The sequence below is a fragment of the Sporobolomyces salmoneus genome (assembly GCF_050403485.1).
Source record: "Sporobolomyces salmoneus JCM6883 DNA, S_salmoneus_JCM6883_v1_ctg12, whole genome shotgun sequence".
In the NCBI taxonomy this organism is placed as follows: domain Eukaryota; kingdom Fungi; phylum Basidiomycota; class Microbotryomycetes; order Sporidiobolales; family Sporidiobolaceae; genus Sporobolomyces; species Sporobolomyces salmoneus.
In genome coordinates this window covers 224,649-240,645 of record NW_027481151.1, presented here as the reverse complement: position 1 = coordinate 240,645, position 15,997 = coordinate 224,649, and the positions used below count along the sequence as shown (strand labels likewise).

The window sequence follows — 15,997 nt, the reverse complement described above, 5'->3', positions numbered from 1 at the left end:
CGCAGCTGACGCACTTCAACGTCTCACTGTCACGAGCGAACAGGGACGATGTGAAATCGACGTTCACGGAGAGCCCGCGGCAGAAAGCGCGAGGAGAGAAAGAGGCAAGGGGAGAAAAATCAAACGACGACCGTCGGCTCAGAATATCTTACATATAGTCACCTGAGTACAGCCCAGATCCAACAATGAAAACTCCTGACGCGAGGAATGGGAACGAAGAACGAAGAGGGAAAGAAGAGCCGACATAGCGAGAGAAAGAGAGGAAATGAAAACTTATACAGGGAGAAATGCGATGCGAAGGAATCAATGAACGAGTGTCGACTGGAGTCGTCGAGCGGGAGATATGAACACCTCGAGTAATGGCTAGATACATGGAAAGAGGAGAAAGAAGGGAGAGAAGGGCCGAGCGCTCGTTCCGACAGCTTAAACGCATTTTCCGTCTCGGTAGGTCCACCCTCGGAAACAGCTAGCGATTTGACATTCTCCTCGTTGACACTCGACTTGGAGCGCTCCGGGAAGGGCGAGACAGTTTTGACCTCGACCCTCTTCTCCAACACATCCTCCGCCTGCAACGAAAAAATGCAAATCAGCAACGAAACTTTGTCATTTAGCGAGAAGTGAGACGTACATGAAGTGAGCGAGGTTTGAGTGTCGATACATTCGACGCCTCCGGAGGAAAGAGGACAAGCTTGTTCTTCGAGGGGGCAGTGCTCACTCGAAACGAGATCTTGCGAAACCAGTGATTCGGAAGTTGCAGGTCGGAAGACGTTCTGAGCGTGAGCGGCGTGAGGGGAAGAGGGAATGTTTCGACGACGGTGTCGAGCACGAGCCGAGGGAGGGAGAGCGCAACCATTTCCAGTCGTGACCATTGGAGAATTGCAAACGCATTTAGATGTTCCGTCTTGAAAGTTGCTGATCTTGCCACCGGTTGCGATACAGTCTTGAAGGGGGAGACAGGTCTTGGTGTCATGGTCCTAATACGCGAAACGAAGTTAGGTTTCGTCTCTTTTCGAGTTTCAGCTTTCGAAAGGAATGACTTACGGAATACGTCGATGGTGGGCAACTACAAGCGCATTTCGCGCCAGCACAGATAGGCGAAGCTCCGGCAGGGCAGCTGACGTTCAATTATTTGTCAGTTCTTTCTCGAGTTTCGAGAAATCGCAAAGAACCTTTGGACTTACGCTGGGCATGGTTTTTGACTCTAGCATCGACTCAGGATTCACCTCAAGAATCAGCTGGGGATATACGAGAATCGATAGATGTAGACTCACACCGAGAAGTCCGTTGTGCAATAAGTTTACACAAACACAAGCCTTTACGAGCCCAAGTACAGCAGCTTGAACTCCTACGTTTGCCGACGGACAATCACCACTGCCTAGAACGTTGGCGAAAGCGTCGATATTAACGAGAGCTACAAGAGGAAACAGAAAATGGTCAGATTCGTCGATTCTGAAACATGGGTCGCGCTTGCGAGCTTACCTCCGTTCTGGAGAAGTCCAACATCGAGGTCGAGATGGGTCAAGCCGAGAAGATCGAGGTCGAGGCCGAGTAGAGCGTTGGTGGAGGGAACGAGGGAGAAGAGAGGTAAGGTCGAGAGGATCAAGTTGCGAAAATGCATGGTTCGGTGAGCGAGTGTAGGGGGTGAAAGGAGTGTGAATGAACGACGAAGACCAGAGACCAATGGAGTACAGGGAAGAGGAGAAAGTGATGGGAGGAAGAGAAGAAAGAGAGAGCCGAGTTTTGACAACTTCGAAACTTTAAAAGTCAATCACGCAGCGGAAAAGGGTCGACGTCCTGCGCCGTGCACCCCTCATTATGAATCCTTGCCTAAATCTTCTACTCGGAACCCCCAAGAACGTTCAGAACTCCTTGAAGGAGAAATGCAGGGAGGAGGAAAAGGCTTTCGGCTGGTACCACTGCCAAAAGCTTACTGCAGCGCGGAGTCGTCAATGTTAGAGTTGTACTGCTCGAGTGCTGAAACCCTTCGTACCTTCCGTTTAAGCGATAAGTCTCCCTGACAATTGCCTGGAGGGGAAGGATCAAAACTTGCAGGATCGTCGAGTTGTGGAGCGAGTCAGACACCCTTGTACCGACTGAGCCGAACACCCGATAACCTTTCTGCACTTTATTGACCAAGCTCCGTTCACCCGCGCTCCTAGACGGTTTCTCCTTCCTTCGGACGAGTGAGTTCATTGTCAAGGGACTACTAATGGAAGCTACCCGCGCGCGAGCTGACTTGTCGAGTCGCGTAGTATGCCAGACTTGTACGTCGCTGTATGCCAGCAAGCTGTCGACTTGTGTCGTCGCTAGTAGTCGGCGGTTGTGGTGAAGTGAAAGGATCGGATGGGATTCCTCGATCGGACTGGTCCCTCCCGACGAAGTTTGTGATCCGTGCGATAGGGCAGCTTGTTGGTGCCGATGAAATGGCGGAGGAAATGGACTGTTGCCGGCCTCCGAAGATAACGAGCTTCGAAAGTTCCCTCGGATTTTCGAGTCATTCGCACAAAGCCAAGCTCGCGCCATCTCTCTTGCGAGACGCAGCGTCAGCTCGAAGGTGAGTCAGGTCATTCGCGACGAGGCAGAGAGACCATCGCAACTCGAAATCGATAGACCGAAGATGTAATTACTGCGAAACGACTGGTAGTTTGCAGATTCAGGCGTCTATAGGAGAGCCAAACACAGAAGGAGGGAGAAACGACGGGTTGGGTATACACGAAAGACCATTGAAAACGAAAGAAGCGATTAAAGCAAAGGCAAAAAAAAAGGTACTGATGATGAAGAAAGAAAACGAAAGATCCGCCATGGAGGAAATCCGAAAGAGAACGAGAGAACCGAGAGAGGAACGAATGAGTGAGAACAGATAGAACGAAAGAATTGCGAGAGAGAGAGAAATGCGAGAGGGAGATGGAAGTCTAGTCCATTCGGTGGCAGCGGCCGTTGAGGTATCGCCATCCAGGGAAGCAAGAAGCTGTGGAAAGAGAGACGAGGTCAGAGTGAATCGGACAAAGAAAGAGCAGCGAAGTAGAAGACTAACCGATGACACATTCGCTATCTCGGCAAGTTACTCCAGCGGCACCGGGGAGCGTCAAGCAGTTTTGGTAAGAGGCTTCTCCGGGACATCCACCGCCTGTGAAAGAAAGTGATGTTAGTGGGCGAAGACCTCGAGGAGAAGAAGAGTAAAGACTCACAAGAGTCGAGAGTCGAGGTAACGTCCAAGCACTCGTAACCACCCGAGGGAAGGGGGCAAGCGCGTTCCATTTCAGGGCACTTGAGGTGGTCGTCGCCATCAACGGAAGGGTAGTCGAGAGTGATTTGAGATCGAGCCATCTTGCGGTTGGCGCGAGCTCGAGCGGAGGGGACGAGAACACAAACTCCTCCAGGCCCAGAGACTCGTCCCGGTCCGCATTGGCAAGTCGACGTGCCGTCGCGATTGTGTTGTAATCGACCGCCACTCGAACGACATGCGTTATCGGGGACACAGACTCCAGTGACGGAATCCTGGAAAGAAAAAAAAGAGGAATCGTCAGCTTGGTTTCGAGCTACAACCACCGATTTCGACCTTACGTACCGAAACAAACCCGTCTGAACATTCACATCCGCAAGATCCACTACCGCAGATAGGTTGAGCATTGGCGGGACTGAGGAAAGAAGAGAAGAGCAAGAGAAAGAGACAGAGAGAGAAAGAGAAAAAGAAAAAAAAGAAAAAAACCGGTCAGTATTCGTTTCTACACCCGAAGTACACGGCCGATGGAGCGAGAGAGGCAAGAGACTCACCAAGCAGGACAAGGGGTGACGCCTCGTCGGGAACCGAGGACTTCGACACAAGCACAAATGCTCAAAAGGCGACCGATTTGAATCGAGGCTTGAACTCCGACGACGGCGTTACCGGTACATTGGTTGGGTCCGAGGATGTTGGCAAGGACGTCGAGTTCGATGAGGGCGCCTTTACCGGTGAGAGCACCGAGGTTGATGAGTCCTCGACGTTCGAGGTGGTTGGGAGTGACGGGAGCAGCGAACGAGATCGTGTCGGTCGTGGGGACGCTGATGGCCGAGGCGACAGAGAACGTCGAGGCGATGATGGTAGCGATAGTCGAAAGACGAAGCATGTTGAGATCTTAGCGAGTGGAGATCGAAAAGAAAAGGTAAAAAGTCGAAAAGAGTGTCGAAGGTCGGAGGGAAGAAAGAGCTGGACCGAAGGAAGGAGGGAGAGAAAGAGTGTGAGTGTGGAGAGTAGAGAGGAGAAGGAGTGTGGTGAAGATGGAGAGAAGGAAGAAAGAAACGAGCGAGTCGAGTCGCTCTTGTAGTCGTCGCTCGAAGAAGTTCGAACCCTCATTCCTCGGGATTGTCGGAGGGAGGAGACACAGGGTGGTGAGTGCCAGGATGATAGGAGCGACGGAATTCATCATACCGAGAGATATGTCCTACGGTGCAGAAACGAGAGGAGGTTTCGACGGAAATCCCGCAGGACGTGCTCGATGAAATTTAAGAAGGGAGGCAAAGAGTCGATCTACTGTGCAGGAATTGAATCATCCTACACGAGTCAGATCTTGCTGTACGGGATGCTGTAAGTCGAAGTAACGCCGCTCGAAAGAAAGGAGGTTTTTCAAACTTTCCACTTTTCGAAGCGAAGGGAGCGTGGTCGGAACATTTCACAAAGCACGTTGGCATGTCTTGCAGTACGTAGATCTCCCCTTGAACAGCATCGTTTCTGCGCAGTCGTCGAAAGCATTCGTGAGTTGCACGAACCACGAAAAGCGAGCGAAGAGAGGGTTCAAGCTTACCCCCGAGCAAAGAGACGACCCTTCTCCTGTGTCAGCTGTAGTGCGAGCCTAGTGAATATGAATTAGATGTGATGTGATAATGCATACATGTCCATGTAGTACTGTAGTAGTGCGACGCCTCGTAAACTCTAGAAGGAATTACAAACCAGCTCCGGTCACTTTTACACCTTTTCCTCCGAACAAAGCTGAAACTGCCTTGGCGGCGTCTGGCTTCCGACTCTCCTCCCATGTCGATCGTTTCAGTACGAATGTGCGAGATCCGAACGAGAGAGGCCACAACTTGGCGATGGTCGAAGATGGAACCGGATCCGATTTCACACCGCTGAGAGGTACTTCGAGTTCACTTCCTTTTGGTACAATCGTCCATCCATGCTTCTCGAGTCGACGTTTGAGCGAAGTTTGTAGCTGTGGTCGAAGGGCGATGACGAGTTGACGAGCAGGAGGAGGCGAGTTTTTGTCTTTTTGAGTCGAGAACGCCGCATTTGCAGCAAAGTCGAGAAGATCGTCCTCGATGTCGGCCGAGCGGAACGACATACTCGTCGCGAATCGGCGAAGGTGGAGGGTGCCATCGGGAAGAGGGGAAGAAGCGAGAGCGTAGGAAGAGGGAGCGGTACCGGATGCGGGAGAAGGAGGAGTGACAGAGAGAGAAGGAGCTGAAGAGTCGTGATCGGGTAGAGAGAGGGATTTGAGATTGCGAGAGCGAAGAGTCTGGTCGGTAGACGAAGCAGTTGCCGAAGTCGAAGCAGAAGAGGTCGTATCTTCCGCACCCTCCTCCTCCTTGTCCTTCCTGAGTTTGGCTTCCTTCTTCGCCCTGAGGATGTCGATCTGATCCATGATGGTTTCGAGTCGTTGACCAGGTTTCGTTCCATCGATTCCTACGAGTCCCAGAATTCGATTCTCGTATTCGTACACCCACATGCCTTTTCTCTGTTCCGGTTGCTTCTGATCGTCAGACCTCTTCGCCTGATCCTCCTCCTTCCTTCCTCCGTAATACCTTGTAATATCCCTCAAATCTTCTTCTCCGATCGCCCGTCTCATTTCCGCTTCGAACAAAGCCCGATGCCTCAATTCGAACAAGGCGAGCAGGATGATCGGTGGACCGACCCACAATGGGATAAGGAGGAGAGTGTCGGCAGCGGATTGCCAGATTGGCGAGACTGAATTGAAAGGTTTCGGAGTCGAAGCGAAATAATTGTGAATCCATGCTGGGTAGCCGGAGGCGAATCGGATTGTGAAGAAGTGGGCCATTGCGATGCAGATTAATAGAGAGATGGGCTTGAAGAGCGCGTTCCGGTTCGCGAGGGAGGAGCTAGATGAACGAAGGGCAAACAAAGGATGAGTACGACTTCGTCAGAGAGTCACGTTGAGCTCACGGTTCCATGACTCCAGCACCTATGAGATACCTGACCAGCTTCTGATCCTTCTTAGCATCGTATGCTCTGATAACCGCTTCGGGGAGTGCCGAGTTATCGTCATTTGGGGTATTCGTGGTCGTGGTCGGGAGTGGTCCTGCTCCTGTCGATACCGGAGCGTCGGCCATACTGATCCTCTCGATCGACGAGTAACTTGAGTTGGAAAAGGGATGGTAGGGAAAACAAACAAAGCAGATGAGATTCACGAACGTTTCGCTCACCAACTTCAACGTTTTTCATTCGACTTTGGAGGATGCTTTTCGATACACCACTCCTCAATGTCCAAGCCGAACCTGTAGCAGAATCCTCCTCTGCCAGTCAGGCCAAGAAGCGCAAGAGATCAAACTCGAATTCGACTGGAAAAGATGAACTCGCGCAGAAGGGCGCTGTCAACCTCGAGAAACTCATGAAGACGATGAAAAAGATTGATGGCGCGAGTTCAGGCTCGAACAAGACTCCAATTGGCGTAAGAGGTGAGGGAAATGAGGGAAAAGGGAAAGCTGCCAAAGGGAAAGGCAAGGGAAAGGGGAAGAAAGACAGTGAAGGAGGAAACAGGAATGGTAGCGGTGAACAAGCGAGCGAGGAACGAGAACCAGGGCAAGGAAAATCAAAGAAGCAGAAACAGAAGAAAACCGAAACTCCTTCGAAACCTTCGCAGTCCTCTTCCCTCCTTCGACCTACTTCCCCTGCACCATCTACTCCTTCGAAATCTTTCCTTCACTCTGCCCCGAACACCGACGCCGCAGCGAGTCAGTCCTCGGCGGCCCCTCAAACCGCAATGCAATTGCAACTTCGTGCGAAACTCGCTGGAGGCAAGTTCCGCATGTTGAACGAGACGCTCTATACGACATCAGGTCAAGACGCTTGGAACTTGATGAAGGAAGAAGGCGCATTCGATGATGTGAGTCTTAGACCTGCATGCTCGAAAGCTCGAATCGCAAAACTGACTCATTTCGCGATGAGTAGTATCACTCTGGTTTCCGATCACAAGCCTCGAATTGGCCCGTCAACCCTCTCTCCGTCATTTCCAACTCTCTCCTGTCGTCTTTACCTCCGAATTCCCTCGTCGCAGATTTCGGTTGCGGAGATGCCGGTCTCGCTCGAACTCTCTGTCCCTCCTCCTCCTCTTCATCGAATACCGGTACATCACTCAAGCTCAAGCTCGCTCAACCGAAACTGATCGCACAAAAATCGCTCAAAGTCGTTTCTTTCGATCTCGTTTCGCAAAATCCCTACGTGATCGAAGCGGAATGTTCTTCCGTCCCTCTTCCAGGATCCCCTACAAGTCCAGAGGGACAAATTGTCGATGCCGTCGTATGTTGTTTGAGTTTGATGGGAACCGATTGGATCAAAATGATCAGGGAAGCGAGAAGGGTTTTGAAAGGAGATGGGAAATTATTGATCGCTGAAGTTTCGAGTCGGTTCGAGAAAGTCGAAGAGTTTGTCAAGTTGGTTGAATCGGTTGGGTTCGAATCGACTGGAAAGGTGAGCACAGCCTCTCTCTGCAGACAACCCCTTCACCCTCTCCTTCCCCTCGAGACCGAGGACACTCTTTTCTCCGTGTCGTCGTTGTGGTTCCAACGGCCGTGAATGTGTCTGATGTCCTCGTCTATGAATAGGATGACTCGAACTCGCATTTCGTACTGTTCGATTTCGTCAAGTCGTCGACGAGTGCCGAATCATCAAACGAGGCGAAGAAGAACGACAACACGAAGAAAGGTTCGGCTCTTTTGAAACCTTGTATCTACAAGAAGAGATAGTTTGTCTGTTCATTGCACAGAGCCGCTTCCGCTTCTATATGGTTTCCGAAGGAGCGAGGCAGAGAGATTCAGATTCGTTTTCCCTTCGCAAGGCTTCGTCTTGGTTGCGGATCTATTTTTCGCGCGCGCAGCGTAATCAAAGATGTCTCGAGACAATCGAGTGTCGCGTGAGATGATGCGGACTGTTGGAAGCAGAGCGAATCGGAAACCCCAGAAAAAGAAAGGCTGCGGGCGAAGGCGCGGAGAAAGGAAGAGAAGAGAGAACAGGTGTTCTACCCCTCTCCTCTTCTTCGTCCTAAACCCTTTCGACAATGTGTGAGTACCTATCATTAATAGTACTAGATGCAGCCTACTCACGAGGCTCGGACACTTGCAGCTCACCCCAACCCCGTCATCGATATTCCTTCGTCTTCTCCTCAGCCGAACATTCTCCTCAACGACGACTCTACCTCTCCGATCATTCCCCGGCGTACTCCAGCTAGCCCCACTCCTGCCAGCGTCTCTCGTTCGACCTCGCTCTCTTCCCCTTCACGAAGATCTAAATCTTCGTCCCGACAACGATCTCTCTCCCCAGCTACGAGTCCGATGCAAGCCCTCGACGCCCTCGCCGGTTCTCCCCCACCTCTCCATACCCACTCTTCACAAGGTTCCCCTTCGACGAGTGGGAACAAGATCCCGCCTCCTTCAAATGCGTTCGCTTCGAGGCCCAGTCCCGTCGTTCCTTCCAGCCCGAGCGTCATGGGATCACCTCATCATTACCCGAGTAGTAGAGCGACGAGTCCTAGACCATCGAGGCATGCGAGTGAGGAACCTTCGAGTCCGACGAGAGAAAGAGGAACGGGAACGAGTAACGCTTCAATGCTTGGAGGAGGAGATGGGGTAACTAGTACAGGAATGGGTAGGAGTTCATCTCAGGTTGATCTCAGTCATATCTTTGAACGAGGTGAGTTTCCGCTACTCGGCGATTTCCTTCTCTCTCTCCCCCACCTCTCTTCGGTCTCCTCTTGCGAGCTAACTCATTCATCCACTCTGCGTGTAGATGTTGAATTCGCTCCGAGTCATCACATCACTCCTTCCGAAGCAGTTGATGTCGCGGTCCCTCCAGTTTTGACAGAAGCGATCATCGCCCTCTCTGCGACAGACGATCCAGTCGTCTCACACGACGTCGAAGCACTCATTCACGAATCGGAAGCCGACGCCCAAGCCGGATCTGGATGGTCTTCGCCCGTAATCCCTCCCCCTCCTTCGCTTCAACATTCGCAACCTCATCCACTCTCTCAGCAACATCACCCTCCCGCTTCTCCTCCTTCTACGTTCAGTCATTCCGCCTACGCGAACGCGTCTCGTTCCCCCGTTCGATCTTCCCACTCTCGTTCGTTCTCGCCAGATTCAGTCGAGGGAATCGAAGCCTTGTCGTCGGGAGGAGAAGATCGTCGAGCGGCTTCTCCCGGAGGTAGTTCAACGACCTTCAGCGGAGGTTCACCTCCTACTTCGGCAGGAGAAATCAGTCCTCCAGCAACTTCAGCAGGAGGAGGAGCGTTCGGCCTAGGACCTTTCGGAAAGAAACTCGCAGAAGCACTCGAGAACGAAGCGAACAAACTTCCACCCGGACTCGTCGGAACCGTGAATGCCTCATCGACCTTGAAAGCGCCCGATTCTCCTTCGGCGGTTATTCCCGGACCTCCGAGCGATAAATCTCCTCGAACGAATTCCGCCTCTTCTTTCTCGAACCTCTCCCCACTTCGACCTTCAAACATCATCTCCCCTACTTCTTCACTCTCCGTCCCGTTCCCCGCTGTCGGTTCCCCTTCTTCCTCCTCGGATCACTCAATCCCTCTCGTTTCCGCTTCCCCTTCCTCCGTCTCTCCTCAAACTGAACTCGGCTCGAACCCGTTCAATACCAACTCGAGCACGACGAACGTCGCGAACCCTCATCCTCGTCGATTGAGTTTCATCTCGTATGCCGACGTGATCAATGAAGAACGCATGGCGGAATTGACGGGAGAAGGTGCTGCGACTGGAACTGCGACTCCAGCGATCGGGAAGGGACAGAAAGGAGGGATCGGAGCGGAATTGGTCGAAGGAAGGTTAGCGAGTTTGTTACTCGGAGAGTAAAGGTCGTCCTCTCCGGGTTTTCTCAGGTTTTCATCAGGGTTTCCAGCTTTCTCTCTCTGTTGCGTCCAACTTTTTTTTTCTCGCCTCCTGTTCCACCACATTATCATCTGTTCTTCACCTTCTTCTTCAGCTCCCTAAGCTTGTAACGAAACAAACAACACAAAGCAGTCTATATTCCCACTTGTCACAACTTTTCTCCGTCATTTTCTTTCGTTTCTTCTTTCATATTATAATAGTCACTTGGATTAGTTGCCTCATTTCTTTCTATGATACCACTCAAATTCTAACCTCCCTCCTTGACGGCACGTGAATCTCGTCCGCTCGTCGGCCGAAGTGATTCGAACCTCGAGCTTGATCTGTTCGATCTTTCACTCGATTCTCAACATCATGCCGCTCTTCCCTCGACCGCAAGCCGACTCTCCTTTGATCCTACTCAACTCTGCGAGTCCGTGGGCCACAACCCGAGAAGATCTCGAAGCTCTCTGGAAATGCGATTTCACCTCGGCTATCACGACCCGCACCTCAACTCTCTATGGCTATCCCGATGATCCAACCAAACACCAAGTACGTTCTCACTCTGGCGCAGGGGTTCAGAAGCTTATCGGTCTCGCTCTGGCGCAGGGGTTCAGAAGCTTATCGGTTGAGGTTGAAACAGGTCGCGTTCTTTGGTTCGAAATCTTCAATCAACTCTTTCGGGTTTTCGCCCTATCCGTTGGAACAATACCTCGATTGGATAAGGGAGATCACGAAAGGGGATATAGAGAGGAAGAAAATTATCGTTTCGATTGGAGCGGCGGACCAAGAGGAATTGGAAGAAATGCTGCAGATTTTGAGCGAGTTCGCGGCTGAGCTGGGAATCAGTTTGGGCGTCGAATTTAATGCGAGTTGTCCAAATCTGAACGGTCAGTACCCACTGGACATTTTCCCTCGAAGCCGTCGCTTTCAAGGGTTGACTGAAACGCAAAACTCGTTTCTTCTTTACACCCGATAGGCTCCCCTCCTCCAGCCTACCTCCCCTCTCTACTCGAATCCTACCTCCGCAGTTCTTCTCGCTCCGCATCCCGCCAACTCCAAGTCGGAATCAAGCTCCCACCATACACATACGAAGAACAGCTCGTTTCAATCGTCAAAACGATCGAGAAAGCTACGAGGGACAGGATGGCGGACAGAGAGGTGGTGTCATTCTTGACTAGCACGAACACGTTGGGACAAGGTGAATCCCTCCTCGACTGCCCGAATTAGACGTTTAGGGAAGTTGAGCTTTCTTCTTCTTTCTCGCAGGATTGCTCTTCGCTTCACAAGTCACTGAGCCTCCACGACCAGACGACAAGATCGCTCAGAGACCTGAAAAGTCCGCGACGGAGGAGTTCGGGGTCCCGAATGGGTACGGAGGATTGGCGGGAGAGGCGATTCATCAGGTTTCTCTCGGGTGAGTCTCCAACTCAGTCTTCGACGCACCTCAGCCACCTTCTCGAGACTCGCTGACGTCGTTTCGATACGCCACCATCAGGAACGTACATCGATTGCGATCCTTATTGAACGCCTCGAAAGATCCTCGAATGCGTGGAATCACCCTGATCGGAGTCGGCGGAGTTTGCGATGCAGAGAGTGCGCAGCGATTCCTACGAGCCGGAGCAGACGCCGTAGCTGTCGCTACCGCATTCGGGCGGGAAGGGATTGAGGTGTTCGAGAAGATTCAGAAAGGAATGTCTTGAGACGTCTTTGAGGGCAGAGGCGAACGCAATGAGGGGTATAGTGTGCGAGTTACATGTCTTCGTGTTGTCAATATCAGGCCTTATCCTAGATAGTTCCATACAAAGAAATGCAGGATGAGAGAACCGAATAGGAAATCTCCGAAAGCTCTGCTCTCCGCGCACACGAAGCTCGTCAGTAATTAGCGCTCGCACTCCGAGTAGGGAACAGCAGAGAGTGCATACCTTTCTGGAGAAATGGTTGGGAACGTATCCTTGTTGAGCGGGTTCGATTGAATCCGAAGTGCACCGCAAAGAACGAATTGGCCAACTGTCGCTGCGAACCTATCACGTTCCAAACTCGCAAGCGTCAATGCCGTGTGTCTTCTGAGGACGGAATGCGAATGAATGACTCACCCTCCGAGGAAAGCGTTGAACGGGAAATTTGTGACAACGACGCAGTAAACGAATTGTGCGACTCCGGTCAACATTAGGAAGAACATGAAGCCATCGATCAATTTGAGTCTACTCGGTGCTGTTCCCTCGGTGTACGCATCATCAGCTCGCTGCGAAGGACTTGCAAGAGGGAGGAAGAGATCTAGACGGACTTTGTTCGAGGTAACCTTTCCAAAGTCCTTGTATGCTGCCTGCGAACCCATGTTTGATCTCTTGTGCTGCTTCCTTCGCTTCTACGAGGGGAGCGGGGATCGAGGGAGCGGAGGGAGATGAGGAAGATGATGTGGAGCTAGAAGGAGGGTTCTGACGCGATACGACTCGACGAGGGGGCATGACTGGACTTTAGGTGGTCTGCTATGAAGTCGGACGATGTCGGCTCGAGTTTGAGGTGAGGTGGAAGGGATGAAGCTCGAACTTTCGTTTCTAAGATGATTTCGAGGCGAGAGTCGTCTCCTGTTCTATCCGAAGCTGCAACGCGGAGCAAGCTTTGTGTCACGAAGACGGACGAGGCAGTCCAGAATCTTCGCTTTCCGACCCGAGATGGGTGCGCAATCGGAAATTGCCAGAATCTCACAATCTGAAAGGACCAAAGCTCCTCCCGTGCCTTGTTGACACCGCTCCACTTCACAAGGCGACTTCGTCTGGACCTCAATCAAACCTTCGACGAAAGGATTAGCACAAAGAATCAGGGGGGGATCGATTTGAGGTATTTTTGGTTTCTGAGAAAGAGTTTACTACAAGGGATTGTGGGTTTTAGCGGGCGAGAGATGGTGAGGGAAGAACAACGATATAGCCGCTAGACAGCACGAAAAGAAGGTAGGCGGAGGGCGGGCGAGAATAATAAGGAGTGAGAACCGAATGAGAGAAGGAGAAGGGTTTATGCGTTCACTGTTGAAGAAGAAATCATTGATTCTTGAGAGGTCATAGAGGAGTATGAGATGAAGAGTGGGAGACATACTGTAGGTAGAAGCTTCGATTGTCTCTGGCAATTCCGTAATCGCAACTTCGAACCTCGATTGAATCGCCGTGAGAACTCCCTCATTCTCATCGTTCGCGACGAACGTGATCGCGAGACCTTTCGTTCCGAAACGACCAGCACGTCCAACTCGGTGAAGGTAAGAATCGGCATCTCCGGGCGTATCGTAGTTGATGACGATGTTTACTCGTTCGACATCGATACCTCGTCCGAAAATGTCGGTTGCGACCAAAACTCGTTTCTCGAACGCCTTGAATTGTTGGTATCGACGAATACGCTCTTCTTGAGGAAGACCAGAGTGGATCGCGATCGAAGGGAAGTTGCACTCGCGGAGGAGTCGGTCGAGTTCGGTTGCTCGAGAAACAGATTTGACGAAAATGCAGACCTGTACATCACCGAGATGATCAGAAGATGTCCGTCGAAACATAAATGAAACAAGATCGTCGACGTACTTGGTTGAATTCGAGGGAATCGAGGAGATCGTTCAATTTTCGGTTCTTCGCTGCCTCTTCGAGACGAACGAAATGTTGTTGAAGACCGTGAAGCGTGAGCTTCTTCTCGTCATCGACGTAGATTTCGAGAGGCTAGCCACGAGCCAAAGAAGAAGTCAGTACTCATGATTCGCGAGGAAGAAAGAGAGGGATGAGACTGACAGATTGCATGAATTTCTTGCAAGTAGTTCGGATCTCCTTGGCGAGAGTAGCCGAGAACATCATGACTTGCTTGTGGTGAGGGGTCGACTTGAAGATCTCTTGAACGTCGCGGCGCATGTCTGTTTTTTCGATCGAATGAGGAAGGAGGAAAGAGAGGATGTGAGGGTTTTTGTAGGATCGGAATTCAAGACCAATTCGAGCGTTGAGTTTCACGAGTCGAGTCGGGTGATTGCGGCGGTTCGGAGCGGTCGAGAGGAAGGTGAAAGAAAGGGAAAGGGGAGGGAAAAGAGAAATATTGGTGAGTAAGTGACTGTTCTCTGATTCGTTTAGTTTCTGCTAGTTCGAGCCGAAGTCGTCCCTCAGTGGATCGAATCGCCCTCATACATCGATCTTGTGTTCACCCTCGGTGCCCTGGAACTTTGACGAAACTTCGCCCTGCTTTTGCTCCTTGCCTTGTCGTCCAAGTCGTGCGGAAAAGAATGAAAGACGGGAAGAATTGTCGAGATGGTGATGCAGATTCGTAGTCGAGAATCGAGAGTGTTTCGAGCGTTTGTATCGAGGGAGAAAGGGAGGTCGAAGGAGAAGAGGGGTTCGGGGGAGTCGAGATAAGGATTTTCCACGTTTTGCGAGAATCGATTTCTTCGGAGACGACCCAGAAGGAATCTTGTCAGAAGGCGGTGTCGATTATGGGCAAGGCAGGGCAGGAGAACAGGGCAGGGCAGGGCACGGCAGCGATTCTTTCTTCCGGTGAGGATTCGAATTCTAGTCGACCGTGAGTCGAGCTGAACGAGGGCTCCAAAGGGGCTTCGACCGTTCGTATATGAAGTATGATTCTTCTCCTTCGTATCATCCGTTCGATGTCGATCCACCGAGAGAGCAGCGACGACGCGAAAGGAGACAGGCAGAATTGTCGGTTTTTGTTTGAGATGAACTAGGTTGACTAACCGACGGATTCGAGCATCTTGTCGCACTCGTCGAGAACGAAATGACGAACGCTTCCACACTTGAGCGACTTGTCCCTCACGAGCGCGTTGAGTCGACCCGGGGTTCCGACGACGATGTGAGGACACTTCTCCTTGTTCTTGAGTAAATCTTGGTCGACCTTGACAGACGTTCCTCCGTAGAATACTCCTGTACGAACGTCGGGCATGTACTTTGAGAATCGAGCGTATTCGTTCTTGATCTGGTAGGCGAGTTCACGAGTGTGACAAAGCACGATAACTGAAACTTCTCCGTCGACGGGTTCGATCTGTTGGAGAGTCGCCGTGACGAACACAGCAGTCTTTCCTGTAGTTCGCATTCGATTCAATCGAGTGAGCGGGACTGTCTTACGCAGGGGAAGAGAGAGAAGATGCAAACATACCCATTCCGGATTTCGCTTGACAGAGGACATCCATTCCGAGGATAGCCTGAGGAATACATTCTTGTTGAACTATAGACTCGACTCGTATCAATAACTGCTCAGTCAGGGGGAGGAGGAGAGCGAGTTTAGGTTCACCTTCTGAAGGGTGTTCGAATCCGAGATCGGAAATCGCACGGAGGAGTTCAGGTTTCAAGAGGAAATCCCTGAATCCAGTCGAGTGAACTCCGACGTAAGAACCTTTTTGGTCTTTCGACTCTGAAGCGGCGGCGTTGTCTCCTTCGTTGTTGGCGGGCGCGGAAGACGCCGTCGTCTCTAAGGGATCCTCCTCGTAGTCTGTAACAACATACGGTGAGTATTAGACCTATCAGGGGCTAGTACGGGTCGGACTAACCGATGAGATCTTCAGTAGGGAGAGCAGACCTGGCAAGGGAAGAAAGGGGCGATCAAACATGCTCTCTCGAATCAGTCCCTGGTGAAGTGGAGTGTGGAGTAGGTTGATGTGTTCATCTGGACTCACATGGTTAGGTAGAGAGGGTGTAAGGAGTGTTTGTATGAGAAGTGAGTGAGAAGTAAGGAGGAGAAAATGAAGTCGTCCTAATCGGGACTACACCTCTCCAATTAGCCTCATCCTTTCATACTTTGTCCGACTCGATCGAAGAGAGGATGGTAGGAAGTCATTCACGAGGACCTCCAACACGCGAACCAGCCCCGAGCAATCCTCCTTCGACTCCCAATCGGAAACGACAACGCGAACTAAACGCGACCTCTCAACCGCCTCTCGATACCTTAA

At 51.5% G+C, this 15,997-nt stretch overlaps 8 protein-coding genes across 8 annotated transcripts; 3 read left to right on the top strand and 5 right to left on the bottom strand.

The window, feature by feature from the left end:
- Positions 1-423: 423 nt before the first annotated feature.
- JCM6883_004725 (uncharacterized protein) lies at positions 424-1,618 on the bottom strand (the record flags this gene model as incomplete). Its single annotated transcript, XM_076630810.1, has 6 exons — positions 424-566; positions 629-974; positions 1,042-1,114; positions 1,182-1,201; positions 1,272-1,411; positions 1,480-1,618. The coding sequence occupies 6 exons, from the start codon at positions 1,616-1,618 to the stop codon at positions 424-426; spliced, it is 861 nt and encodes a 286-aa protein (XP_076489234.1).
- A 1,294-nt stretch (positions 1,619-2,912) lies between these two features.
- JCM6883_004724 (uncharacterized protein) lies at positions 2,913-4,106 on the bottom strand (the record flags this gene model as incomplete). The annotated part of the gene is made up of 5 exons (XM_076630809.1): positions 2,913-2,968; positions 3,035-3,127; positions 3,189-3,498; positions 3,569-3,638; positions 3,775-4,106. The coding sequence occupies 5 exons, from the start codon at positions 4,104-4,106 to the stop codon at positions 2,913-2,915; spliced, it is 861 nt and encodes a 286-aa protein (XP_076489233.1).
- Positions 4,107-4,919: 813 nt separating this feature from the next.
- JCM6883_004723 (uncharacterized protein) lies at positions 4,920-6,321 on the bottom strand (the record flags this gene model as incomplete). The annotated part of the gene is made up of 2 exons (XM_076630808.1): positions 4,920-6,090; positions 6,155-6,321. The coding sequence occupies 2 exons, from the start codon at positions 6,319-6,321 to the stop codon at positions 4,920-4,922; spliced, it is 1,338 nt and encodes a 445-aa protein (XP_076489232.1).
- Positions 6,322-6,446: 125 nt separating this feature from the next.
- Positions 6,447-7,953, top strand: JCM6883_004722 (uncharacterized protein; the record flags this gene model as incomplete). The annotated part of the gene is made up of 3 exons (XM_076630807.1): positions 6,447-7,094; positions 7,160-7,678; positions 7,813-7,953. The coding sequence occupies 3 exons, from the start codon at positions 6,447-6,449 to the stop codon at positions 7,951-7,953; spliced, it is 1,308 nt and encodes a 435-aa protein (XP_076489231.1).
- A 342-nt stretch (positions 7,954-8,295) lies between these two features.
- JCM6883_004721 (uncharacterized protein) lies at positions 8,296-10,068 on the top strand (the record flags this gene model as incomplete). Its single annotated transcript, XM_076630806.1, has 2 exons — positions 8,296-8,896; positions 8,993-10,068. The coding sequence occupies 2 exons, from the start codon at positions 8,296-8,298 to the stop codon at positions 10,066-10,068; spliced, it is 1,677 nt and encodes a 558-aa protein (XP_076489230.1).
- A 387-nt stretch (positions 10,069-10,455) lies between these two features.
- Positions 10,456-11,783, top strand: JCM6883_004720 (uncharacterized protein; the record flags this gene model as incomplete). The annotated part of the gene is made up of 5 exons (XM_076630805.1): positions 10,456-10,632; positions 10,724-10,970; positions 11,060-11,281; positions 11,350-11,497; positions 11,579-11,783. 5 exons carry the CDS (start codon positions 10,456-10,458, stop codon positions 11,781-11,783), a joined length of 999 nt encoding a protein of 332 aa, XP_076489229.1.
- Positions 11,784-11,863: 80 nt separating this feature from the next.
- Positions 11,864-12,548, bottom strand: OST2 (dolichyl-diphosphooligosaccharide-protein glycotransferase; the record flags this gene model as incomplete). Its single annotated transcript, XM_076630804.1, has 4 exons — positions 11,864-11,930; positions 12,006-12,104; positions 12,177-12,294; positions 12,368-12,548. 4 exons carry the CDS (start codon positions 12,546-12,548, stop codon positions 11,864-11,866), a joined length of 465 nt encoding a protein of 154 aa, XP_076489228.1.
- A 544-nt stretch (positions 12,549-13,092) lies between these two features.
- Positions 13,093-15,885, bottom strand: SUB2 (ATP-dependent RNA helicase SUB2; the record flags this gene model as incomplete). The annotated part of the gene is made up of 10 exons (XM_076630803.1): positions 13,093-13,103; positions 13,174-13,576; positions 13,644-13,775; positions 13,845-13,963; positions 14,790-15,131; positions 15,208-15,276; positions 15,343-15,540; positions 15,599-15,627; positions 15,725-15,801; positions 15,856-15,885. The coding sequence occupies 10 exons, from the start codon at positions 15,883-15,885 to the stop codon at positions 13,093-13,095; spliced, it is 1,410 nt and encodes a 469-aa protein (XP_076489227.1).
- Positions 15,886-15,997: the final 112 nt, after the last annotated feature.